Here is a 27,298-nt window from a genome sequence, read left to right as displayed (position 1 = left end):
TGTTCATTTTCATGGTTTCCTCCTTTCTTTTGAAATTGTCCACATGCTTGTGGATTTCAGTGGCTTCTCAATCAATCAAGACACACACACACATTTCCTGCTGAGCGTGCACCGGCCGGGAGGGGGCGCTGCGGAGCGAGGGGCGCTGTGCGTGCTGGGCGGGGCCTCCTCCTCCTCCTCCAGTGGATTCCTGGCGGCTGACAGGCGCAGCGTCCGGCGCCTCACGCGCTCTCTTGCTCGAGGCTTCGAAGCAGGAATGGGCGGAGCCTATTGTGAGATGCGGGCCACTTGAAGCAGCGCAGCCGAGGCGAGCGGAGCTGAAAGGAATGGCTGCGGCGGCGGGAGGCAGCGAGGAGCCTTTGCCGGGCCCCTCGGGGGTCCGCAGAGGGCGAGGAGGACGAGGTGACGGCGAGGAGGAGGAGGACGAGGCTGAGGAAGCGGCCTTGGCTCCGCTGCGGGAGGCGCTGTCTCTGGAGGAGATCCTGAGGCTCTACAACCAGCCCATCAACGAGGAGCAGGCCTGGGCCGTGTGCTACCAGTGCTGCGGGTCCCTCCGGCGAGAGTCGACGCCGGGGCGCCGGGTGGAGAGCCCCTCCGACATCCGCATCGCCAGGGACGGCGCCGTCACCTTGGATCCAGGAGCAGGCCCCGGAGGAGCAGGTAGGAGCCGCCCGTTCCCATAGCAACGCCCCCCTCCCGTCTCTTAGCAACGGAGGGGGAGAGCCCCTCCCTGCCCGGGGGATCCGTTGCCAGGGGGAGAATCCTCTCCTAGCAACAGACTCCCCTTCCCCGCCTTTCCCTTGTTGTCCCTTCCTCCTCCTCTCATGCAGTGCTGGTTATCCTTAGCTCGCCTTTCTCTCTAATGTTTATGTATTGGGCCCTTCCTTAACCGCTGGGGTTTGGTCCCAGGAATCCGCAAAACCCATGCAAACTTATGCAGATCGTAACAAAGACTGGAACTGCCTCATCACACTCAGGCATGGGCAAACTTAGGCCCTCCAGGTGTTTTGGACTCCAACTCCCACAATTCCTAACAGCCGGTAGGCTGTTAGGAATCGTGGGAGTTGGAGTCCAAAACACCTGGAGGGCCTAAGTTTGCTCATGTCTGCTGTAAATAATACTACTAATAACAAAACAATTTATTTATTACCACCTCTCCTGATGGCTCCAGGCAGAGTACAACAAATTAAAAAGCAAATGCACATAAACATACAATAAATTACTAAATTACATAGATAAAATAATAATATATAACAAACTAACACTTTTACTGATGCTCAAGGCAGGATACAGCACATTCAAAACCAAGTTAACATCAAAAATACAATAAACTACCAAATAAATTACATGGATTAAAACCACATAAATATATGAACACCTAAATATATAATGTAATCTAACACTCAGTAGTTTGATATTAATATCAAGTCAGTTCAGAGTTTATGGTATGGTATATAATTAGTAAGGCCTGTTTTAATAGTAGCTCTCAGGCAACCAGAAACTACACGTATCGGGCATCTACCAAACCTCATGGGTGCCAGTTAACTGAGAAAGTACTGTTTATTCAAGGACTTAGCAAAATGGGTCCCCAGATATGCAATGACAAAAATAAGGTTTGGGAATTTTTAAAAAACATTTTTTGATGTCATGGATGCTGAGATCCATGGATGAAGAATCTGTGGATATGGAGGGCCAGTGGTATGAATAATTGGAAGATTTTCAAGCCGTGAATTGTAGAATCTGTGAATAAAGAGGGCTGACTGTCTAAACATGGACTCCCTCCTTTGCCTCAAGATGAGGATGTCCCCTCCCTGCAGAATCACTCTTACAAAAACACCTCTGTTCCATCTTGTTTACATCTCCTTTTCCTGAACTGCTCCCATATTTCTTCAATTGTAAGATGTCCTGCTTTGTAAGATGCACACTAATTCAGTACCACCAACAGAAAAAGATATACATACATACACACACACACACACACACACACATATATGAAAAGCACCTTCAATTCTAAGATGCACCCTATTTTTAGAGATGTTTATATGAAATGAAAGTGCTTCTTAAGATTGAAGAAATGGGTTATTTGGAGAGCTTGGCATCATCCCTTCCTTAACTGCTGCATGTGATATTTGTTTTTCAGTTTGACTTAAAGAGGTTTCATCAAATTGGCATATACATATACATACACATATATTATACACATGCTCACTCATTATTCATGCTTGTATTTACAGAGCATATTATCCTTTATTAATGCTCACACATTGCTAAATACATACATAAATACATACATGTATCTATTTAGATATATATACACACCGTATATTCATATATACACACACAGTATTTATTGTATTATTGCTGATGCAAATATAGGCAGGCAGTTCCTTGATCCTGCAAGGGCAGTTTCTTTAACCTGGCTTCAAATGCCTTGATTTGTGCTGCTGCATTTCCATACTTAATGCAGCTATTTACATGTGTGCATTGAACTTGAGAGATAGCATCAGACAATGAGAATATGTGTGCATGTCTGTCTGCATTTACCCCAATCTCTGCCTCTTTAAGCCAGTTTTTATTTTTGCTGCTTCTGCTCAGAGAAAGCCTGTCGAAAGGAAAATGATGCAGAGCTGCTCATGTAGGTCAGCATGATGCTGGGGGAGGGCACCGCAAAGCAAAACAAAGAGAGCATCTGTCAGAGGCCGGGCATGCTGTTCGCAGGAGGTTTTAGTGTCGCTTGGCTTTGTGCCTTTGTTTTGTGTGTGTGTGTTTATCCAAAACAAAGGCTTTAATCCTAAATTAAATTCTTTGGGAATAAATTCTGCTGGTATGAGTGGGATTTAGGTCTGTTCTGCAGTCGTTTATCTGCTTCTCACAGAGTTCATGGAAAACATGCAGGTGGAAAAGCTTGTTCTGATCTGTATCAATCAGTGTTGTACTTGTAGTTATTAGTAAATGGGAATATCAAATTAATTAAATGGCATAACAAACGCAGGAAGGAAAATATGACACCGTGAATTCTTGTACTGTGAAAGTGTATGCTTCCGTACATCATCTTAAGCGGATTTGGCAATTACATATATTATTGTTATTGATTTATATAGCGGCATCACTATACAAGAAAAAGAACAGGAAAAAACAGCTCCCTGCCCTCAGGCTTACAATTTCAAGATTGTTATTGAAATGCCCATTTTGTTTGTGTGAGTAACATAATAATATAATATTTTACTGTTGTATGTTCATAGCATGTGCTTTCAAATACCTCTGATTAAATTAGTTGCCTCAATCATAATTTTAACAACCGCGTCAGTTTCCGAAACTCTAAGCCAGCTCAACATAAACTCATTCTAGCACTAAACTATCAATAAAGTGTCATAATAAAGTGACAAACAATGTGTTCTGAAACAAACGTGGATATGATAGAATGCGAGGTAACATAGAGACTTCACAGGGCAATTGAATTTGAAAATCAAATTAAAGGGCAGGATAAGAAATTTGCTTAATCTGTTGTTTTACAGAGAACTGTGGTGTTTAGCATCTGTCTTTCTTTTCACGTTGGGCCCTTCATAACTCTCATTCAGAAGCCAGTTGCTTCTTTTGCATTTATTGGCTGGGGAACAGAGAACTTGTGAATAGAGTATTGTGGTTTTCTAATTGAATGTCATTATGGTTAATTTCTACATGCCAAACATTAGGTCTAGACACCTTCTAGTCTTGTTTTTATCCCAAAACAACTAGGAAAAGCAATGTATGATAGGCATCTTGAAGACTCATTTGTTAGCCTACATTTAAGAGTGCACTGTATCTGAATGTATATTATTTATGTATTTATGATCCCTCTTAATTATAGGTATCATTAATAAAATGAAAGTGATGCTCATAATCTGTATCCATAAAATGTAATTCAAACAAGTAAGCATAATGTAAAATATAGAAAGAAATGTGCATGCCACTAGTTTTCTTGGCATTATGCAACTTTGCTGAAAAGATTAGGTTCCTCAGTAATCCTTCAATCTCTTCAAGAAAAAAGGAATATCCAGAACTAATAATATCCTGTTACTTTTGAGTAATATACAATTTAAAAATTGCTACAAGGAGTTAGAATTTGAAAAGACATAATAGGGGTCTGTTAAATTTTATAGTGAGAAATAACATTGTCCTCCAAATGTGCCTCAATTTGGAATCCCTTTAGTCTGTATTAGCATAACCTATGGCCCAGGATAATGGGAGTTCTGTGACAAGATATTTTGAGGGATACAGATTCTTCAGTCCTGGCTAAGGCTACTGATATCCCAGACAATAGACGCCTTAACAAGGTTTTTGCGTTCAGTGAGTCCTTTGGTATATACTGGACCTTGGTTTCTGGATACCAGAATATATGGATGCTGAAGTCCCATTATATATGATGCTGTAGTAAAATGGCATCCCTTATATAAAATGGCAGAACCAAAGTTTATCTTCTGGATTAAAAAAAATACTGTCAAGCCATGGGGGATTGAATCTGTAGATACTTATTTGTAAGACTCATTTGTCATAGCTTTGGTGAAATGGCTTTTCCTTCTTTCTCTGGAAGTAATCTCATTGGGAGACTTATCCCTAAAATGGTGATGGAGTGGGTTCAATTTAAGAGCAAAAAGAATATAGAAATGAGAAGTAGAAAATGTTCTCCTTCCTAGCTGCTTATCTGTCTGCAGCACCTTTCCAGACATATTTCTTCAAACCATCTTGAGAAAGCGTAATGGAAAGCAAAGGTATAGACATGTAAAAGTTAGGTTCCCTTGCCTGTATCCTTCTTTTATTGTTATATCTAGACTTTCCTTAACATTCAAACTAAAATCTAGAAGTGATTCATCACCCTAGTGACATGCAATCCATTAACCTCCACTGCTTATGGTGCGCTAGAAGTGGTCCTTCATATGCCATGTTTTATAATTTAGTGCTTACTGTGCTGCATTTGATTGCCTAGTGCTGCAGTATCTATAATGCTGATGCCACTTGGCTAAAGCTCAGGGCAGATATTCTCTTGGTTGATGTGGAATTCAGCAATATTCATATTTACATTTACGGCGCATATTATCCTTTATTAATCTCTTTAAAACATTGCAACATCACTAAGGGGAAAAGCCTTATCTTTGGACCGATCTGTTACTATCATATATTTTGAACAATAATAAATGTTTTAATGCAACAGTAAAAGCTGAAATTACCAGCAAGTCTCTGTAAAACTGTATAAACTCATTAAAATAAATTATTGACACACACATCTAAGATATGTATGTGAATCTTGTAGCTTAGCATATTTTCATTAGATAAAAAGAGCTCCTAATTTATTCCCTTGAGCTTTGGCATAATCTTCCCTGAAGTAACAAGGAAAATCTCTGTACAGAAGCAACAGAATAGATATAGATATGTACCTTCACCATGCTGTGCAACCAGGCTGCATCAAAATGAAAGGATGCTATTTTTATTTCTTGTGAAGAAGGTCAATTCCATCCAGAGCCATAGCTGGTTCTTAGTATGGATGTATCAGAACCATTGGGAACAAGAAAGGAATAAAATACAAGACTTCTAGCTTATGGTTTCAAGAATGTTAAGTTTAAAAATGTTTACGATAAATGCATCAAATGTGCTAGCTGATACACCGCAGAAAGCAGGCATTTCGAAAAAGTAGATGCCACAGCAGATCCATTTCCATATATCAGCAAATGAAAATCTGGAGATCATAGCAAGGAAAACAGTGCTTGCATTGTCATATCAGGACCAGAGGATACTGGAAGCAGGGGCACCTCACATGGTCCAGTTGTTCCTGGAAGTGGAGTTTGGATCATGAAATGCTAATTTGAGGGAAAAGAATTGAAAGCTGAGTCCTTCCTTTGGAGTACAGCTATGAGGTAAAATTATATCAATAAAAATGCAGGCTAAGGTGTGGCCTCTCTTAAAAGGAAAATACCAGGATAATAAGACCAGCTATGTTGAGTTATATCTAGCTATAAAACAGCACAGTTGAGGCTTTCTCTGTGCTGCATAACAGCACTTCCATTATCATTGGTATTGCAGATGTCCAATCTCCTGGATTTTGTTTTACATACCACATTTACCTCTTCGATTATTCTCCACTTGGCTTTTGACTATAGTAGATTTTAGTTCTTAGGCCCTGGACTACTTTCACTACTCATTTATTCTTCTGGATCTTCTTTATGTGACCCAGGACTGGCTTGGATCTTTATTGCTTTCTCAAGCTAAGTATGCACACTCTTGGGCATATGTTGCGTTGAATCAGGACAGGCATAGGATTGAAACTACCCAGTTTTGAATTGTTTATTTTGTACGCTAATACCAGCACTTGAAGTAAAAGACGCATAGACAAAAGTTTTTTTGAAATAATCTGGTCAGTTGTATAGAGCTTGACATGCTGATACCAGTACCTGAAACTTAATGTGGTAGCCCTCTGACAGTTACTATAGACTTCAGTACAGATGTGATATGTGCAGTAAGGTAGTCCACTAGACATTGCATTATGCACTACCTCTTGTTAAATAATCAGTTTTAATGATACACAATAAGCTTGTCTTGAAGTTATCAGTGTGTGAATCTCAATTTCTAGGCTATCGCTATTCAAAATTAAGTAATAGTTGGTATAAGTTGATAGTATAGATAAATTGTATTAGCTAGTTCTGTGGTATCAGATGGTTCTATGGATATCATAGGTAAAGGTAAAGGTTTCCCCTGACGTTAAGTCCAGTCATGTCTGACTCTGGGAGTTGGTGCTCATCTCCATTTCTAAGCCGAAGAGCCAGCATTGTCCGTAGACACCTCCAAGGTCATGTGGCCGGCATGACTGCATGGAGCGCCATTACCTTCCCGCCAGAGCGGTACCTATTGATCTACTCATATTGGCATGTTTTCGAACTGCTAGGTTGGCAGGAGCTTGAGCTAACAGCGGGCGCTCAAGCTGCTCCCAGGATTTGAACCTGGGACCTTTCGGTCTGCAAGTTCAGTAGCTCAGCGCTTTAACACACTTCACCATATCATAGCCTATTAAAAAGACAAATAAATAGGCCTTCAAGTAAGTCAAGACTGAACTCTTACTAGAAGTCAAGATCAGACTCTTGTATGTTTGCATATCATAAGAAGACATGTCTTATTAGAAAAAACAATCATGCTTGGTAAGATTATCTTACTAAGATAGAAGGCAGTAGGAAAAGAGGAAGAGACCACATTCCAGGTGGTTAGACCAAGGAGACTCCTGCCCTGAGTCTCCAAAACCTGAGCAGGGCTATTGACTCAATAGTGTTGAGGATAGGGTGACTTGGAGGCCTTTCATTCATAGGATCACCATAAATCAAAGTCAACTTGATGGCAGTCCACAACACTAATAAATACTGTACTAATAATCTACAGTTACAACAGAAGAACTAGAAATTCTGTAAAACTGTGAACCTTTTACTTCTGGTTAGCCCAACTCCACGTGTTCCCATTATTTTCAGAACTAGAAGCCACTTACACAGTAAATCTGTCTTAATAGGTTTCAACTTCAATCTATAGGCCCTCATCTCGCCCAACACTACATTCAAACATTAATCTAGATCATGAATCACTAAATACTAGCAAACTTTGTTTAACATTGCCTGCCCTAATGAAATTATTTGTGAATATATTCTATGTATTCAGTACTATTTACAAAACAGGACTCCAGCACCAAGTAAACAGATATGGACATTATTAACTATTCATTCTAACTTGGTAAACTTTCATTCACTAAATGGAAAAGGCAGGGGGAGAGGTAATAAAACACATGTTTGTATGTGTTTGCATTGTTGGAAGGAATTCTGATAATTAGATGATGCTCTTTCTCTAGAAAAGACTATTTCTATCGGATCATAATGTTCCAGAAACAAATCATGTTAAACAAAACAATTGAAGATCATACACATACATAGATAGGCTGTGTTCTAATATGATTGATAGGGAGGAAAATAAACAATGGGACCCAAAACGAAAGATGATATGGAATAGTGTATTTCCATATGTACTGGTAGTGAGTTGAACCTTGAAATGGAATAGCACGTATCCGACTAACCTGTTTTAGCATTCTTCCTCAATCTACTGTTTTGACTAGGTTTTAGTCTCAAAAGGAAGAAATGATACCATCCTGTTCTCTACCTCTTCATCTGAAATCCATGCTAAAATGTGCAAAGTCAAAGGTGTGCAAATATAGCAGTAGATTAATTGCCAGAATGTGAAGTAGATAGTAATATAAAGAGTAAATGTCCAGACACTTTTGGGAAGGGTTGAGGTGCAAATTGAGTCTCTTGATTCTCTCCTCAGAAGAAAACACATTTTTTCTCTCTACCTCAAAAATTTCAATCATTGGATCTGGGGGCGGGGTGCAAGGCGTACATATGGCCTGTACAATTCCCACCTGCTCTAAAAAGTGGTAGTATTCTCTTAGGTGATAAGGGTATATACCAATAGTGTGTGTTAATAGATGAAAACAGAAGAGAAAAGCAGCAGCAGGAGGAAACTATCCATAAGATAGTAGCATCATTTGTGTTGGCCTTCCCCACATCATCTTTTATAATTTTGACTTCAAGCAGAGAGGTTGTACAAAAGAAGAATGTACCATATCAGTGTGCCTGAAGAGCAAGTTGTTCCAGTGGCTTGAGTTATATTGTTACTCTTTTTGTAAATAATTACCTTGCATTAAAATCCAACAGTATTTAGTGTTGTAAAAATACCATAGGGCTGTGGTGTTCCAAGGTGTAGAGTACAACCATTGTTTACTTTTACAGTAGTTCTGCACGAAAAGGAACAAAAAAGTCAACATGCCATTGAGTATGCTATTTTTAATATCAATACTGTATTACTGATAATTAATTGTTTCAGCCATGCAACTCAAGATGTGATGAAAATAAAGCAGAACTTAATAGTTCTTGCAATGAGCAGTAATCCAGGTTGTCTGTTGGTGGGGCAATGGCATCCAGTGGAAATGGAAGTGATGATCTCCCTCTTCATTCTCCAACCTTCTTTGGAAAACTGTGTGTTAGGACAGCATCACAACAGGAAAAGAAGTTATGCTAGGTTACTGTTGGATATAGGCCAACATGTTTATGAATGATTACAGCTATGTCAACTAAAGCTTTTCAATAGAACTTCACCAAATCAGTGTTGTTTCTTTTCTACTTTTAGGCTACTTTCTGTCTTGATTGCCACAGGAGATAAAACATTAAGTCTGAATAATTAAGCGTTTCTGCATTAATCTATAATTTGTTCACTGGTTAGGGCTAGCTCAATTTTTAATTTATTTTTTTGCTTTTGAACCCATTTATGAAGAATCTATAAACATATTATGAGAGTGGGTATTATATCTCTATTTCCCTTGATACAGTTTGTTCATTTTCCTGGTACAGTAGAGTCTCACTTATTATTATTATTATTATTATTATTATTATTATTATTATTATTAAACTTTATTTGTACCCCGCTAGCATCTCCCGAAGGACTCGATGCGGCTTACAAAGGCCAAGGCCTCAACACACAATATAACAATACAAAACAAAAGTACAAAAATACAAAACTTATCCAACATAAACGGGCCGGCAGAATGTTGGATAAGCGAATATGTTGGATAATAAGGAGGCATTAAGGAAAAGCCTATTAAACATCAAATTAGGTTATGATTTTACAAATGAAGCACCAAAACATCATGTTAGACAACAAATTTGGCAGAAAAGGTAGTTCAATGCGCAGTAATGCTATGTAGTAATTACTGTATTTATGAATTTAGCACCAAAATATCATGATATATTGAAAACATTGACTACAAAAATGTGTTGGATAATCCAGAACGTTGGATAAGTGAGACTCTACTGTATAAGAGTACAGGTATACCTCAGTAAGTGAAATTGATGTCTTCCTGGGCATGACTTTCTTAATAGAAACATTCCTATCGGAGGCAGAAATAACATGGAAAGGTTCCTATACCACAAAAACAAAGAACAATTCAGCATATTTCAGCAAATGTTTTTATTCAAAATTAAAATTATGCACATGTGAAATGAAACATCCAGATCAAATAAGACTTACAGAAGTAAACAAAAACATTTTGAATCTTCTAGAAACCACTTGAAATCTCCAAAATATATTCCAGGATATTTTTTTCTTTCTACAACCTGATTTCCAGTTTGGTGGTAAAACTTACGGATTAAGATGCAAGGTTAGCTGGTGAGACAAACTGATTTGCTTTCTCCTTTACTTTCAATTTTGCTTTTCACACATGGTCCATAAGTGGTTCTGAAGGCAGCTGCTGTTTCTGTTGCCTGTTGTAGACAGGCACACAGAGCTTCCATGTGATCACAGAGAGAAGAATCCCATTCTGACTGAGGTCAAGCTTTATTGTGTTATTTACTGTAGAGCACACTGCTGCACATTGGCACTGAAAATCTGTCTGTTGCCAGCCCTTGTTTACCACCTTCCCAATGCATCACTGGAAATACAATCTCCAAATAGAAAAGAGACAAGAAAAGAAATGGAGCTTCTTTGTGTTGTTAACTGAGGGATGCTTGTAAATAAAGAGTAGTTTAGTTGGATGTTCATGGGATTTTAGGGCCATAGTATTTGAACCAGAAAGTGTTAGGTAAAAGTACTTAAGATACTAAAAAACATTATTTTGGACAATTTTGAGAACTCTGCATTAAACTAATTTGCTATTAGTTTTTCCTGTATGTTAGATGTAAGTTTATGAGAAACCTTTTAAGAATTGAGTACCTGGGCATCTCCTCTGTTCATACCATGTTTGTGTTGATAATTTTATGTTCACATCCCATGACAAACCTACATTTGTTTAGAAAGAAATAATACCTTAATAACACAGTTTTACATTAATTTTTACACATTATAGTTTTGAAAGTAACAGTCTCCCAGAGTCCATGGGCCACAGCTTTAAAACCCTTGCTTTAGTTCCTTCAATCCACCACTGTGAAAACAGCTATTTGGTAATTTTCAGCAATGGAAAAATGTGATTTGAGTAGCTGCACAGAGCTGTTATTTCTGTAATGTTTTTTCAGTCAACTTCAATGTACATTATAATTCTTAAATAAACCATCTGAAAGTACTTTCTTTCTTTAGCCTGACTTTAAAGATAATGATTTTTTTTGCCTTGAGGGGAGAAGTGCACAGATTTATAGAGTTTTTGTTGATAAATTTATGTGGTGTTTAGTGATGATTAATTGCTGAAATGTTCCAACTTGTTTTGTTGTTATAGAGCACATAGTACTGAGAAAGAATAGTTGACCCTGAATTGAATTCCAGGGATCAGATTAGGTGTCGCCAAAATATTACTGTTTTTACTTTACTTGTGCAGGAGTTATAAAGTTAGATCTTTTTAATATCTTAGAATAAATGTAAACATATTAAATAGATTTATTTAAAGAAAAATACATGCCGTAATATTTTTGTATCTAAGGAAAAATATAATTTGATGGTTTTATTATTTATTTGTCTTGCAGAACTGTTTTTCCTTATAAAAATAAAAGCAATAAGAAAATAGTTATAAAGTAATCATATTTTGATTTTTCTTAACATATTCTAAAGATTGCATAGCAGCCATGTGCATGTATACATAAAAAGAGTAGAGCAGATCCAGTTGTGGTAGGGAAGAATGAATGGAGGTAAAGAATGTGTGTGGCAATATTTGGGGGCAAAAGTTGGGCATTGCCCCCTCAAACAAGAATTATGTGTCCCTGATTATTTTTTTCTTCAGTCTAAAAAATTCTGGCATTGTAGAGTGAGGGATATTGGAAATTATTCCCATTTAGAACTTTCTAAATGATCAGCTGAAATTTTTATTTACTGCAGTGCACAGAATTTAGAGACTGGTGGAAAATTCCTTTCCCTGTAGCTAGATAGATCCATGATTGAGACACGATAATATAGATAATGGTTTCTTTCAAGTATTTCATGTTGTATGCCGCTTTGAATCCCACTCACAGGAGAAAAGTAGGATAGAAATGAATAAATAATAATAATAATAATAACAATAATTTCCCAAGGAGCTTCTCTGGAGACAGAGTTCTATCCTTCTTGGTAGCCCTGGGATAGGGTTCAGTAGATAGAAAGTGTTCTTAATCATTTTGGAAAGCTCTGACTCTTATGTTCTTCCTTTTTAATTGTTCAATTATTTGTATGTATACAAAGAAAAAGAGAGAAACAAGTGTCTTATTTTTATACTGGCCAACCTTTGTGCACAGAAAGTTAGACTACTGTAGTGCAGAAAACATTTAGACTGCATGGGAAGAAAATTGAATTATTTCTGTATCAATTATGGGCTAATTTTAGATGTTATGTTGTAATGATTGTGTAGACTACAGTACTTAGTGGGCATTTCTGTTTAGGAAATGGGTTCATTCTAAATGGATAACTTGATTTTAAAATATCCTATCCGCTGGGTGATTTATGTAACATTTTAATTAATTTGATTCAGTGCATTCCTCCCATAAAATACCAGGGCCCACACATTATTTTTAAGTGCCAGATAATCTTCATCAAAATAACTGGGAGAGGTAGAGTAGGTTGATTCCTATCCAATGGTGAGTGTAAAAACCAATTCAGCAAAGGCTTACACAATAACAAAGATAATTCTACATTGGAATATTAGCCTATTTTTGTAGGAATTGTGAAAAGCAGTTGATAGTGTCAGTGCTGGGGATGAATTAAGTTTTTAGGTTTGAGTGTAAAATAATTAATTAGATTTTGCATGTGATAGAGAAAAAAAGTTCTGCCATGAAAAGATAGTAAAATGCATAATTTGTAATCAGAATATCCTCCAACTGTCCCAATTTGGCAGGGATGGTCCCATTTATTTTTCTATTTATCCTCTGTCCCACTTTTCAGATGCTTTTAATATGTTGTAGTTGATTTCTCCTCCTCAGCTTACTTCTATTGCATCCAACTGAGTTGTCACTCTTCAGTAGTGGAGAGAGGAGGGGCTGGAATTGTGCCCTTCCCAGTAAGTTCAAGCAGAATCTAATTACTCCAGCCTTTCCTAGTTATATGTTCTCCTTACAGTAAGAAATCAAAATGTTGCCAAGATACTCTTTGTTTGGAATTATGTTTATTTGTGTAAAACTATCCTGTGATGCTACCAGCATAATTGAAGATGAAATGCCCTTGCTTTGGCAGAGGGAGTGGGAAATGTGTGTAGCCTGCTAATTGCTGACATGATATTAATTACAGCTCATGGGTAATTCAAGAAGAGAAAAAATTGAGAAAACCAGAAATGGATAGCATTATTTAAAGGGCTTGTGTTGGAGTCAGATAGACACTATTGGAGAGAGGGTATACTTTATATATTTCATTACATATTGGACACCTTTAATATATATTAGAATCTCTATCAACATTGATTATCCTATTGAAGAAAATTTGTATGGTAACTCTAATAACTGCCTTACTCCACGCTGCAGTAGGGGATCGCATGGTGTGGATATCCCAACACCAGTCCCTCAACAAAGACAGTAGCATGTCAAACTATTATCATTTGTCACTGGGGTGTTGTTTTCTATATGTAGAAGAATTACTAAGGAATTTGCTTTGTTTGACAAAGCAGTTGGTCATGTGAATCCTTACCCACACAAACAACTCTCATACAGCTTTTAAAAGTCAGTCAAACATCGTCAAGAGCTTTTCTACTGTAAGTTGTTAAAGAGCAGACTATAGCACTTTTAGACATTACAGAGCTTAATCTTAAAACCATAATTACAGCTGTTTGAGGCTAGACAGAGACTCTGATGCTACAAGCTTCATATTTTCTTGTAGCGTTTTTTTTATAAAATGATAATTTACTTTTGTATTTTGCACTTTAATTTTAAATTTTAAAACTTTTAAAAATAGTTTTATTGAAGAAAAATAACATGAAATAAGAACATCTATATATATATAAAAGGGTAATGAAATTTCGGCCTAGGACAAAACAACAAAACTACACATCCCAGAAACACTAAACTTGGCAGCACAACCCCTCATCCACACCTCTACATTCATACAACAAAAAGAAAAGAAAAATAAAGTCCTAATTAGAGGGAGAGGAATCATTGTTTTTATCCAATTGCTGACAGTTAGAAGGCTAATCTCTGCCCACTTGGTTTCCTAGCAACCCACTCAGCCCAGGGCACAGGCAGAGTTAGGCCTCACTTAGGCCTCTTCCCCACTTCCTATAAAATACAGATTATCAGATTTTAACTGGATTATATGGCAGTGTAGACTCAAGGCCCTTTCACACAGCTATATAACCCATTTATAATCTTATATTATCTTCTTTGAACTGGATTATCTTGAGTCCACACTACCATATAATCCACTTCAGTGTGCATTTTATCCAGCTGTGTAGAAGGGGCCTCATATAATCCAGTTCTAAGCAGATAATATAAGATTATAAATATACAGTACAGTCTCACTTATCCAACATAAACATCCCGGCAGAACGTTGGATAAGTGAATATGTTGGATAATAAGAAGGAATTCAGGAAAAGCCGATTAAACATCAAATTAGGTAATCATTATACAAACTAAGCACCAAAACATCATGTTATACAACAAATTTGACAGAAAGTTCCATGCGCAGTAATGCTATGTAGTAATTACTGTATTTACAAATTTACCACCAAAATATCACAATGAATTTAAAACACTGACTACTAAAACATTGACTACTAAAAGGCAGACTGCGTTGGATAATCCAGAACATTGGATAAGCTAATGTTGGATAAGTAAGATTCTACTGTAATATGAAATAATTACTGTGGTAGAATAATACAGAACAATATAATCTCTAAAACCAGGACAGTAAATAAAGAGCAACACTCTGAAAGCAGGGAAATTGGGAATTCCACAAAGGAAACAATTAGGGCCAGCTAACACCTGCCAAGAAAGGATTCTTCCAGAAAGGAAACTGAGAAGGGAGTGAAGCAGAGTGTATTACCAAAGTCATTATTATTATTATTATTATTATTATTATTATTATTATTATTATTATTATTATTATTGTGTTGCTGTGAACCGTGAAAATGAATACCATCTGGCTCCAAGTATTCAAAAATACTAAAATCAGAATTTATAAAAATTACTGTGGTATAATAAAACAGAACAATACAGTCTCTAAAATCAGAACATTTAAATAAAGAACAACACTCTGAAAAACGGGAATTCCAGACACTAAACAATCAGGACCATAAAACTAATGGAAATAAAGAATATGGATAGACTAATGTACTTATTAATTAAACAACAAGGATTACCAAAGAAAAGTACCGACTGGCAACCACTATTAAATTTTCTTATAAAAGAAAAGAACTTTAAAATAATATATACATAGAACATCCAGGGAAGAAAACAAGAAAGTCACCAAGTATAGGGAAGCTATAACTATAACAGAAAATAAAACCATTGGGGTAGACCCCTACATAGACTACAGTCAATATGGATAAAGATGGAAGTCAACTGAACCCCAACACCCTCCCCCCTTCCCCCCTTTTTTTCTCTTCCTCTCCCCCCCCTTTTCTCTTTCCCCCCATTCCCCATTCTTTATTTCCTACTTTACTATAATTCACAATGTCCCCCCACTTTTATTGTAATTTTTTTTCCTTTTTTTGGAAAAAATCACAAAAATAAAATTAAAAAAAAAAACAATCAGGACCAGCTAACACCTCCCAACAAAGTATTCCCATCCCCAAAGTCTGGCAAATCCTCTGTTTTCTGAGGGCCACAGACAGTAGAAGCACATAAAATATTGCAAAGAACACCACTCTAAAAACAGTCAGGGCCAACTAACACCTCCCAACAAAAAATTCACTCAGGGAGGAAGCAGCCAGGCTTTAAAGCTGCAAGGCCATTACATCCTAATCATTTTTCCTAATTGCAGCATTCATACTTGCCTCCAACAGACAAAAAAAACCAATCAGAAATATTGTATATTCACAAGCTTTAGGAAAGAATATCCCCTGATGGCACAGAGTGCTAAAGCGCTGAGCTGCTGAACTTCTGGACTGAAATATCACAGGTTTGAATTGGGGCAGCAGAGAGAGCCCCCACTGTTAGCCCCAGCTTTTGCCAACCCTAAAATTCAAAAACATGCAAATGAGAGTAGATGAATAGGTACTCCTCCAGCGGGAAGGTAAGTGCGCTCCATGAAGTCATGCCACATGACCTTGGAGGAGTCTACGGACAACGCCGGCTCTTCGGCTTAGAAATGGAGATAAGCACCAACCCCCAGAGTCAGACATGACTGGACTTAATGTCAGGGGAAAACCTTTACCCTTTACCTTAACTACCAACAATTCCTCAATACTTTATTTCCCATACCACCATACTTCGCCACAGCAACGCATGGCCGGGCACAGCTAGTACATTATAAAAGACAAACATAAACATAGGATGTAGATATAAAAACAGCAGATCTTTTATTTCCATTTGTTTCAGCTAAAAATGGAACAAAATGTCCTTTAGTTCATGCTCAATTCATGTGATTTGTCTGCAGAGTTAATTGCGTGCTCACCAGGCTGGAGGGGAGAATTGAGTGCAGAGTGTCTTTACAGAAGCCATTTGGTGATTGGAGTTACTGTGTGTTTTGTTGACATAGTAATATGCTGTGGTATAGTAGTTTAATATACATAAACATCTTTTAAGGTGTGCAAAAAGATTGCATAAATTTTAATTGATCAACATTGGGAGAACAGAAAGTCCTTAACTTTGCTTGGATAGATTATCTTATACTATCAAAAAGTGTCTATGCAGTCTATAACAGGCGAAGCTGTTTGCTGCCACCAATTTTATTAAATATACAGTTGCTGCGACCAATTATACCAAAAATGGAGGGAAACTTAAGGAGTAATGATTAATAAGCAGACAGGCCACCTCTTTACTATGATGAACAGAAAGACACACAAAAACTTAAGGTGAAATAAAAACAGAACTGTGATGTCTATTTGCACTTGAACTAAAAGGTTGCGTATTGGTAACAGAAAATAACAGACTGGTTACTTGAAATAAAATAATTATTTAACTTGACTTCTTCAGAAACTATGTTCCCTCGCAAGAGAACAAAACAGGCTTTTAAAAACCTCACAGACCTCTCTTCCAGAGGCTTTTCTAATAAACACTCTAATCCTTAGAGACTTTCTACAATATCTAGTCCTTCTCCCTGAAGGCGATTAAAACATTTTCTCTCAAAGAGGTTATTTACTAACAGCTCCCAAACTGTTCCTTCCTTTCTCTTCAAAATTCCACTACCTGACTGAACTAACTCTCTGTTTTAATAACTCTTACTGTCTCACTGGTGCCGCCTACCTCGTGTTGCTAGGCAACTCCCTCCAATTCCATCAACCAATCAGATTCCACTACCATATATGGAGCTGCCTGATCTCTCCTCCTCTTGCCTGGCTTTGCCTTTCTTACCAAGGCCTAGAACTGGCTTTACACCACAACCCTGCAAGGTAGGCCATTCCGTTACAGGGTCCTTCACTTGTCTTGATGGACAAGATGCATCAAATAATATTTCACACACCAACCTTTTTTAAGGTTTCTGTACTATATAGGGCACTATCCCAGAATCCCAGAATGGCTTCCGCCCCTCCAGAGGAACAGTGGACATGATCTTCACTGCTCGACAGCTCCAAGAAAAATGCAGGGAACAAAACCAACCTCTGTACATGGCATTCATTGACCTTGCAAAGGCATTCGACACAGTGAATCGCAGCGCTCTCTGGACCATCCTCCAAAAAATCGGGTGCCCTGACAAATTTTTGAACATCCTGCGGCTCCTCCATGATGACATGATGGCAACAGTCTTGCACAGCAACGGCTCCCAAAGTGACCCATTTAAGGTGGAATCAGGTGTCAAGCAGGGATGTGTTATTGCCCCTACCTTATTTTCCATCTTCATCGCTATGATACTTCACCTTGCTGATGGGAAGCTTCCCACCGGAGTGGAAATCATCTATCGGACAGATGGCAAGCTATTTAACCTCAGCAGACTGAGAGCCAAAACCAAGGTCACCACAACATCTGTTATAGAACTCCAATATGCTGATGACAACGTAGTCTGTGCCCATTCAGAAGAAGACCTACAAGCCACTCTAAACACCTTCGCAGAAGCATACGAGAAGCTCGGCCTCTCACTGAACATCGAGAAAACCAAAGTGCTCTTCCAACAGGCACCAGCTAATCCCTCTGCAAAGCCAGGAATACAGCTTGACGGTGTAACATTAGAAAATGTTGACCATTTCCGCTACCTTGGCAGCCATCTCTCCACAAAAGTCAACATCGACACTGAAATACAACACCGCCTGAGCTCTGCGAGTGCAGCATTTTTCCATATGAAACAGAGAGTGTTTGATGACCGGGACATCCGTAGAGATACCAAGGTGCTTGTTTATAAAGCCATTGTCCTCCCAACCCTGCTCTACGCCTGCGAAACGTGGACTGTCTACAGACGTCACACCAAACTCCTGGAGCGTTTCCATCAGCGTTGCCTCAGGAAAATCCTGCAAATCTCTTGGGAAGACAGGCGGACAAATGTCAGCATGCTTGAGGAAGCAAAGACCACCAGCATTGAAGCGATGCTCCTACGCCATCAACTCCGCTGGACTGGCCACGTTGTCCGAATGCCCGATCACCGTCTCCCAAAGCAGCTCCTCTACTCCGAACTCAAGAATGGGAAACGGAATGTTGGTGGGCAGGAAAAGAGATTTAAAGATGGGCTCAAAGCCAACCTTAAAAACTGTGGCATAGACACTGAGAACTGGGAAGCCCTGGCCCTTGAGCGCTCCAATTGGAGGTCAGCTGTAACCAGCAGTGCTGCGGAGTTCGAAGAGGCACGAACGGAGGGCTTAAGGGAGAAACGTGCCAAGAGGAAGGAGCGTCAAGCTAACCCCGACCGGGACCGCCTTCCACCTGGAAACCAATGTCCTCACTGCGGGAGAATATGCGGGTCAAGAATAGGTCTCTTCAGCCACCTAAGAACCCACCCCCAAGACACCAAGGAGGATGGAAGACTATCGTCCTCGAACTACGAGGGATCGCCTAAGTAAGTAAGGGCACTATATAGGGAGCAAGGGAATAAGGGTTCCATACCTCTCCTATGAGTTCCTTGTAGAAGTAGAATATTGGACTTCAGTTGCTTTAACAATCAGTCTCTTTTTAAGAGCAGAGTGTATACCCTTGACATTGAATGATACAATTTTGATCTTATCCAGGATTAATACACAGGTACCCATCTACACTGCTGTATAATGCAGTTTGAACTGCATTATATGGTCAGTATGGACTCATATAATAGAGATTGAACTGCATTGAACTGGATTATATGTGCACAGTTTATATAATCCAATTCAATCTGCATTATAATGGCATTATAAAACCCTTTAGCAGCATGCTTCCACCCCCTGCCAGCACAGCTCAGAGAGTCATACAAAGAAATATGCAAGTATTAGACAGTAAATAAGCCACATCCATAGCCTTAGAACAAATATCAAAACAAAATTTTTGTTAAACATTAAATCCAAGAAGGTAAGAATCTAAGGGTTGTACTTGATCTCAATAAGATCAATCTTATCTTTTCTGAAAACATGTGTATTGATCTTTAGTATTGCAGTTGGAAAACACAAATCTCAAACTAGTGAGAAACAAAAAAAATGAGATTGAAGCATGCAGTTTTAAGAAGGGTAGTGAAAATAAAGTAATTATTTTATTGCAAGTTTGCTACATTTGAAGAAAATTAAATAAATACCTCTTAGTATCAGGGAAATTGTGAGAAAACAGGAGCAAGGAAAAGGCTGGAAAAGAGGAATAGGTAGAGCTCTTAATATGGTTCCAAGTATCACAAAGATGATGATGATGATAATAATAATAATAATAGAGACAAAAGTCACAATCATTGAGCTGAAACCCTATTTTCCTTTGTCTTAAGCAGTCTAAAGCTCAAGGAGATTCTCTTTTGCAGTTCTCTCATTCTTCCAGTCTGAAGATAGTTGTCTATTTCCTTTTTGAGCTGGGAATTTGTCTTTGCTCCTTTCCTCTTCCTTCAGTTCACTGTGAGACTTAATCCACGGCTGATCGTGTGTGTTTTAGTTGTTATAATCATGACAATGTCTTTATGTGTAATAATTAAGTTAAAAGGGAAGCCTTATTTATATTTTATTCTTCCTTGTTAGAACAAGATGCCAAAGGTTTGAAATATCATTGTTTCCATAGGTCTCCAGACAGATAGTTATTGAAAAGCCTTGTATTTTGTAGTTCTTGTAGTTTAAATTATGCACAATAGAAAACCTATTTAAAGTTTACATCTTCTTTGGGTGGTATCTCTGGGTAGAGTTTAAGTTCAAGCTGATGGATCTGTTTATTTGCTCAATTTCTAAATTTTAGGGCCCAGCTTGAGATAGTTTCATTAATCCGGGAAAATATGGACATTAGCATATCCCCTTTTTCTTGGAGCGCTAGAACACCCCCCCTTCCAAGCGAATATTGATACACTACAACCAATTTTTGAGGTCTTCAACTTCATTTTGGAGATGATAATTTGCTTGTTTTAGTTTCTTAGTCATGTTCTTATGCAATGATCAGAACTGGAAGGCTGTATTTGTGTTGTCCTCAATATCATCAATATGCCTGATGGGTGGTGTGTACTTTGATAATTGGTTTAAGAGCAAGAGCCTAAATTCTTTCACCAGGTTCTCCTGCATTTGCCTTGTTTGGACTATGTGTCATGTTTGCATCCACTGCAGGCCAGCTCTTTCTAAGCAAGTTTGTAGTTACAGTAGTTCACAGGTAGGCAGAAATTTGAGATTGGCTGATCTGCAGTTGTTTTGCTCTTTACATCTGAGAAAGCATTTGTGTATGATTTTGCTGTTTATACTCACCACAGTTTATCATGTTCCATTTTCTCTTTAAGCCTCTACCATCTTGGAAGGTTGACTTATACCTTCTACCCTCATGGATCTTTAATGTAATCAAGGATATTGCAGCATATCTGGAAAGAGTGCATATTTTACTTGGTTTGGTATTCACTGGTATAGAATAGTCCACTCAAGAGTGTTTAATCATCAGCTGACTAAAGATTTTTATCTACACTTTAGTGTTGAAAGTGAAATATAGCTGCTTTCTGAAAGACCTCTCTAGATCTGTACCTAACATTCAAATTCAGATCCATTAGTTATTTAATAGTGCAGTCCTCTGCTAAGTAAATGTGCTTATGATTTCAGTTGGTGCCATTGTTCATAGCTTATGTATAAAAGATGCTGAAAATCAATTGTTTGTTTCCAGTTAACCATAGAAGAGAGTATGAAGGAGGAAGGAAGATGGGAGTGTCCTGCATGTTCATTCTTTATGAGTTCTTCTGTTGAAGTTGAGTCATACATTGTGTGAAACAAATGCTAAGTCTTCAGAAAAGCAGAATGTTTTCCTGGAAAGGGAGAAAAATGGAAGCAAGTCTAGAATTCTACATTGGCAAACCTAATAACTGAGATTTACAATAATGTGCTTTTTGAAAACAACACTTGTGGATTTAAAGATAGGTCTACGAAAATCAGCCCATATGGAAATAGTCCCTTCTTGAAGAGACTCCCCATCCACCTAATTATATTGAATTGGTGTGGCTTTTACTTCCTCCTCCTCCCTTCAGCAGCTGACTATGAGTGTATGAGGCCTCTCATTCTTCCTCAATCCTTATAGTACTCTCAGTATTACCCAGCCCATGAAGAGCTGTTGTATCAAATATCAAACAGTTCATTTGCACTGGGCAGGAGGTGCTTTGTACTGGGTGGCAAAAGTGGCTTATGTACTGAGAACTGGTTGGTGCTAGAATGAAGTAAGAAAGGAGAAAAAAGTGGTTTCCATGCTGCATGCTTCTGTGATTTTAAAGGCTGGCTAGAACATCAGGCCATGACAACGTTTTTGGCTGACTTTATGACAAATATTTCTTAAATTAACCCACCGCAAAAAGATGTTGCAAAGAGGATACCAGTAGCTTATTTTTTCCCCTTAAAATTATGTAAATCTTTTGCCTTTTATCAAATATTTCTGTAGGGAGAGATACTTATATGTGTTTATAATTTAGATCAGCGGTCCCCAAACTAAGGCCCGGGGGCCGGATGCGGCTCTCCAAGGTCAATTATCTGCCCCCACCCTCAGTTTTAGACTTAGGCTTGCCCAAAGTCTGAAATGACTTGAAGGTATACATCAACAACAGCAATCCTAATTAACTTGACTCATCAACTTAACATCAGCAAGAAGCAGGCCCACACTTCCCATTGAAATCCTGGTAGGTTTATGTTGGTTAAAATTGTTCTTATTTTTAAATATCGTATTGTTCTTTCATTGTTTTGTTTTGTTTGTTTGTTTTGCACCACAAATAAGACATGTGCAGTGTGCATAGGAATTTGTTCGTATAGTCTGGCCCCCCAACACTCTGAGGGATCTTGGACCATCCCTCTACTTAAAAAGTTTGAGGACCCCTGATTTAGATTCTGTGAAAGCAGGGAAAGATTTATGTGTAACAAGTTTGTTGAAAAAGTAAAAGAAGAATAAGTTAAAGGTAAAGGTTTCCCCTGATGTTAAGTCCAGTCGTGTCGTGGGGGTTGGTGCTCATCTCCATTTCAAAGCCGAAGAGCCGGCGTTGTCCGTAGACATCTCCAAGCTCATGTGGCCAGCATGACTGCATGGAGCACCATTATCTTCCCGCTGGAGTGGTACCTGTTGATCTACTCACATTTGCATGTTTTCGAACTGCTAAGTTGGCAGAAGCTGGACCTAACAGTGGGCGCTCATTCCGTTCCCTGATTTTGAATCTGCGACCTTTCAGTCTACAAGTTCAGCAGCTCAGCGCCTTAACACGCTGTGCCATTGGGGGCTCCGAAGAATCAGTTATGTGTGCCAATTTGAATTTCTTATAGTGAAAGTTGCATAAGCGTGAAATAAATAAATAAATGAAAAGGAGGCGATGTGTACACATGTGACGGATGGATGTAGATTGACAGGAAAAGGCAGAATTGAGACTGTCTTCCCCTGCTTTGAACTAAAGACAGGGACAGGAAATGAAAATCTGGGGCAAAAGTAAGGCCAGCAGAAAATGTGGCTAGATGAGGTATAGATAGATCATAGAATCATAGAGTTGGAAGAGCCCATATGGGTCATCTAATCCAACCCTCTGCCATGCAGGAACAGCAAGATCAAAGTACCCTTCCAGTCTCTGTTTAAAAACTTCCAAGGAAGGAGCTTCAACCACACTCTGAGGCAGAGAGTTCCACTGTTGAACAGCTCTTATGCTATAATAGATTATATAACCCTGTTCTTATCTCCTAGGCTGACTTGGTAGATCATACTTTCATAATATTCTTTTGTGTCTTTGAGAGAGGTCAAACTCATTAACCTAAACTATGAAATGGAAAATGAGTGACAAGTACCTCTGTTGCTGTTAAAATGCATAATCTAAAAAGATTAGTGCTCCTTAGATATAGACTAACCTAATTATGAATGTTTCCATGCTACCCAATTGTTTTACAACAAGTCTGCCACTTGTTTAGTAGTGTGGCTGCACTTGTGTTGTTGTTGGGCATGTTGGCCCACTGTGCGTTGCTGCCTAGAGAAACAGCCGTGGATCTAGGCGGGAGGCAGACTGCATTGAATAATACAGAACATTGAATAAGCGAAGGTTGGATAAGTGAGACTGCTGTATATAGAAAGCAGCATTTAGAATAATCCTTTAAAATGTTATTATGTAGCTTGAAATAGTATCATGTTTCTTGTTGTGTATATGTCAGGAATTCATACATTAGAATGAGTTTTCTAATCTTGTTTATGATTTTTTTAAATAACACATGAAAATAATATGTTTTTTTTTTAATTTCAGGTAAATCAGAATATTCCCATTGTTCAGAGACAGAGGTAAGAATTTGTTGGGCTTTATTTGAAAACTATACAGGCAACCCCCGAGTTACAAACAACTCATAGTTAAAACGGGAATGAGACAACAAGAAGTGAGACAAATCTATGCAGAGGAAGTGAAATTCACTCCTGAAAGAGTTATCATGAGGAAAAGGTGTCTCCACTGAAGCTGTATTACCAATCCTTGTTTCCACAACAGATCAAAATGTTCAAATTCTCATTGTCACAGGCAAGGAAAGTGAGGTGAAATCTTCTGAATGGGAGCACAGGCAGCAAAACAAACACCATGGTTGTGTTAACCATTCCCTGTGCTATCCAAACTCTCTCTCTCTAGTATCTATATATTGCGGGAATTACAATTAAAAATGTACCTGCTCCAACTTACATACAAATTCAACTTAAGAAGAAACCTACAGAACCTATCTTGTTTGTAACTTGGGGACTGCCTATATCTATGTTTAACACTTAATCACTATGTATTTGTTTCATGATACACTTTCTGGGATGGGCAGTTTCTGCTACTTCCTTGCCATTAAATACCGAATTTGCTATGCCCTCTGAATTTTCACTGGTTTATCATCTAATCTAGAGTGCTGTGTGAATTTGTTTTTCTTATTAGCCATTCTTCTTAAATGGAAAGAAAATTCAGTTTGGTCATTTATTAATGGTGTAAATGATCAGGGATAAGGTAAGGGAACATATCATGTTACTATACTGTAATAAACAGCTATTGTCTTGGTTATTAACTGCCTGTTAAGTTTTCTGTCAGAAAAAGTAATCTCTTAGATCAAAGCACTGGCTAACTCAAGGCAAACAATATATTTTTAGTAAACATACTGAGAAATGAAATGATAAATGGCTGTTCCGTCCCCCAGGACGATGGTTTGCCTTACCTATTGGTCGTTTGTTTGTTTTCCCTCCTTTACATTTTGTTTGAGCCTCTGGCTGCAAAGGCCTAGGAAAGGTGGCTTGGAATCTGCAAGAGCTGGCTGCAGTTTTCTTTGCAGTGATTGGTCAAAGAGTGCAACATCTTAGGACCGCCCTTTTTACCAGGGTCTAGTCTCCATTTTGGAGCTTCATTCTGGCTATAGTCTTCCAACGTGCTGGAGCTGTGCAAGGCTAACTGGGACAAATCATCCTCAAAACCAGGCCAATCTAAGCCTATCCAAATTAGATAAGTATTGAATTATATTGATCTGGAATAGGAAATCTAGTTAGAGGAGCAGAGTTATTCCATCGCTTCTAGAACTAATCTTTGCTGTAAAGATAGGGAAGGAAAGAGTTTCTCCTTCTAATATAGGCAGCGTGATTAGGGTATAGTGGTTTTATAATCACCTTTGCCTTCTGGAACCAGGGATAATTCTGTGACTAAAACCTATAGAAATTTGTTTCATTTTCTGCAACTTTAAGATCTGTGCCAGGTTTACAACCTTGTATGAATAAACATCCTTTTTTGAAGTTATCCAGACTCAGTCGTTCAATATCTATAGGACAGCTTATAGGGATTTGCAGTTCGCCCGGATAAAGGACAGCACGTTTCAGTTTTATAGTTTTTTACTGTCCGGCGGACGGCACAGTTTTGAGGTAGATCAGCGGTTTTTCCGCTTGAGCTAGCTTGCACGGCTTATAGTTTTTTATAGTTTAGGAAGTTTAGTATAGGCCGCGGCTTTTCCGCCTGAGCTCAGTCTGCATACCTAAAGACTCTACCAGCGTCTGAGGCAGTGGAGCCCGCTCTCAGACCTGAAGGAGTCAAATAGTGGGGCTCTATTTCCTTGCTATTTGGCTCGCGTGTGCGCACGTGGCCCAGTGGCTTTCTGGGTTTGCACAGGCTGTGCAGTTCCCAGCAACGTCCAGGGCTCCCTCGGCGGTAGACCTCGAGCCGCGGAGCACCAGCGACAGTTCTTTGGCTGGCTCTGAGGCGTGAAGCCCACCAGAACCAGGCTAGAACCTGGACAGGCCTGGCAACGCTGCTGCGAGTTCGGCCGGAGCACTCGGCCGGCTTCGACCTGCCTCATCGTCCTGCGGTGGTGACCTGCCTCATGGTCCGGCGGTGGTGACCTGCCTCATCGTCCTGCGGTGGTGACCTGCCTCATCGCCTGGCGGTGGTGACCTGCCTCATCGTCCTGCGGTGGTGACCTGCCTCATCGTCCTGCGGTGGTGACCTGCCTCATCGTCCTGCGGTGGTGACCTGCCTCATCGTCCTGCGGTGGTGACCTGCCTCATCGTCCTGCGGTGGTGACCTGCCTCATCGTCCTGCGGTGGTGACCTGCTTCATCGTCCTGCGGTGGTCACCTGTTTCATCGTCCTGCGGTGGTGACCTCCCTTCACAGCGGGGAGGAGGCGTCTCTTCTCTCCTCCTTTCCAAAGCCAGCCTCGGTGCTCCTTCGGCGGCAGGCCTCGAGCCGCAGAGCACGAGGTGCTTGAAAATTTGGCGAAGTCGCCATTTTGGCAGTTTACGTCACTCGGGCAAGGGAGGTATCAAGTGGCAAGTTGCTGTCAGTTGACATTTTGCAGCTTGCCCACCAAAGTCTGGCGCCAAAGGTCACAATCTTTGTAAAGTATAGTTACTTAGTGATATATATTGCTATGGTTAAGTGCTGTGCATTGTATTATATATTGCATTTGCTTTTATTGTAAATTTACTTGCTGGTATGTTGTATTTGCCTTTGTTGTAAATTTACTTGCTATTAAGAATACATAATGTCTATGCAATTTCAAGATGATACAGATGGTATACCTCCTTCTGAGGCTGAAAGTAGGAATGAAAGGCCCCAAATGATAAAGCACCCTTCAGCCAAAATGCTAGCCCATCTAATAGACGAAAAGGAGCTCCTCCATGTGAGGTTAGGTTCGGCATGGGAGCGAATTGTAACATTGATGGTCAGAATTGAGAGCTTGGGTATTACAAGGGTGCCATCCATATTACAGACAGACCTTGAAGAGACCTTCGGTCTCTGGAGGGGTTTGGTGTCTAAGATAGTCCAGGTCCTCGAGCGCATTAACGCCAAGGATTCAGAGTTAGAAATAGTGAGTGTCTTAGCTGACACTAATGAGAAAGAAAATAAGGTGAGGGCAATTCTAGATGCCTTGGAATTTAGTTCTCCACCTGTTAATCTAAGGTCTGAGCCAAAAGGAAATCAGTCTTCCTTATGCAGCCATGAGACCAATCTTTTAAAATCACCTGCTGTGGCACTTAGTCTTAAGTCCAACCGCTCTAGCCAGGTATCTAAACTAAGGGAGCGTGCATCGTCTAAACACAGCCACTCTAGCAAGTCTTCTGCTGCTGGGAGTGCCATCTCTTCCCTAGCTGCCTTGCACATTAAGGAGGCTGCACGTCTAGAGCTAAAGAGCAAGGTAGCGGGGGCGGAGG

General features: G+C 39.2%; 1 protein-coding gene across 4 annotated transcripts in view; it reads left to right on the top strand.

Annotated features, from left to right (window-relative positions):
* The first annotated feature begins 185 nt into the window (after positions 1-185).
* spire1 (spire type actin nucleation factor 1) overlaps positions 186-27,298 on the top strand; it is a 131,585-nt gene continuing 104,472 nt past the window's right edge. For 2 of the 4 annotated variants that reach the window (XM_062980544.1, XM_062980543.1), the window contains exons 1-2: positions 188-660; positions 23,894-23,928. In XM_062980544.1, coding sequence (XP_062836614.1) covers positions 327-660; positions 23,894-23,928 — 369 coding nt within the window. In that variant the 5' untranslated portion in view covers positions 188-326. Of the gene's footprint in view, positions 661-23,893; positions 23,929-27,298 lie in introns of all 4 variants that reach the window. The other 2 variants (XM_062980541.1, XM_062980542.1) reach the window with 2 other exon arrangements.

This window comes from Anolis carolinensis, chromosome 4 (assembly GCF_035594765.1).
Source record: "Anolis carolinensis isolate JA03-04 chromosome 4, rAnoCar3.1.pri, whole genome shotgun sequence".
In the NCBI taxonomy this organism is placed as follows: domain Eukaryota; kingdom Metazoa; phylum Chordata; class Lepidosauria; order Squamata; family Dactyloidae; genus Anolis; species Anolis carolinensis.
Note: the sequence above shows the minus strand (reverse complement) of the source record. Positions and strands in the feature narration are given on the sequence as shown.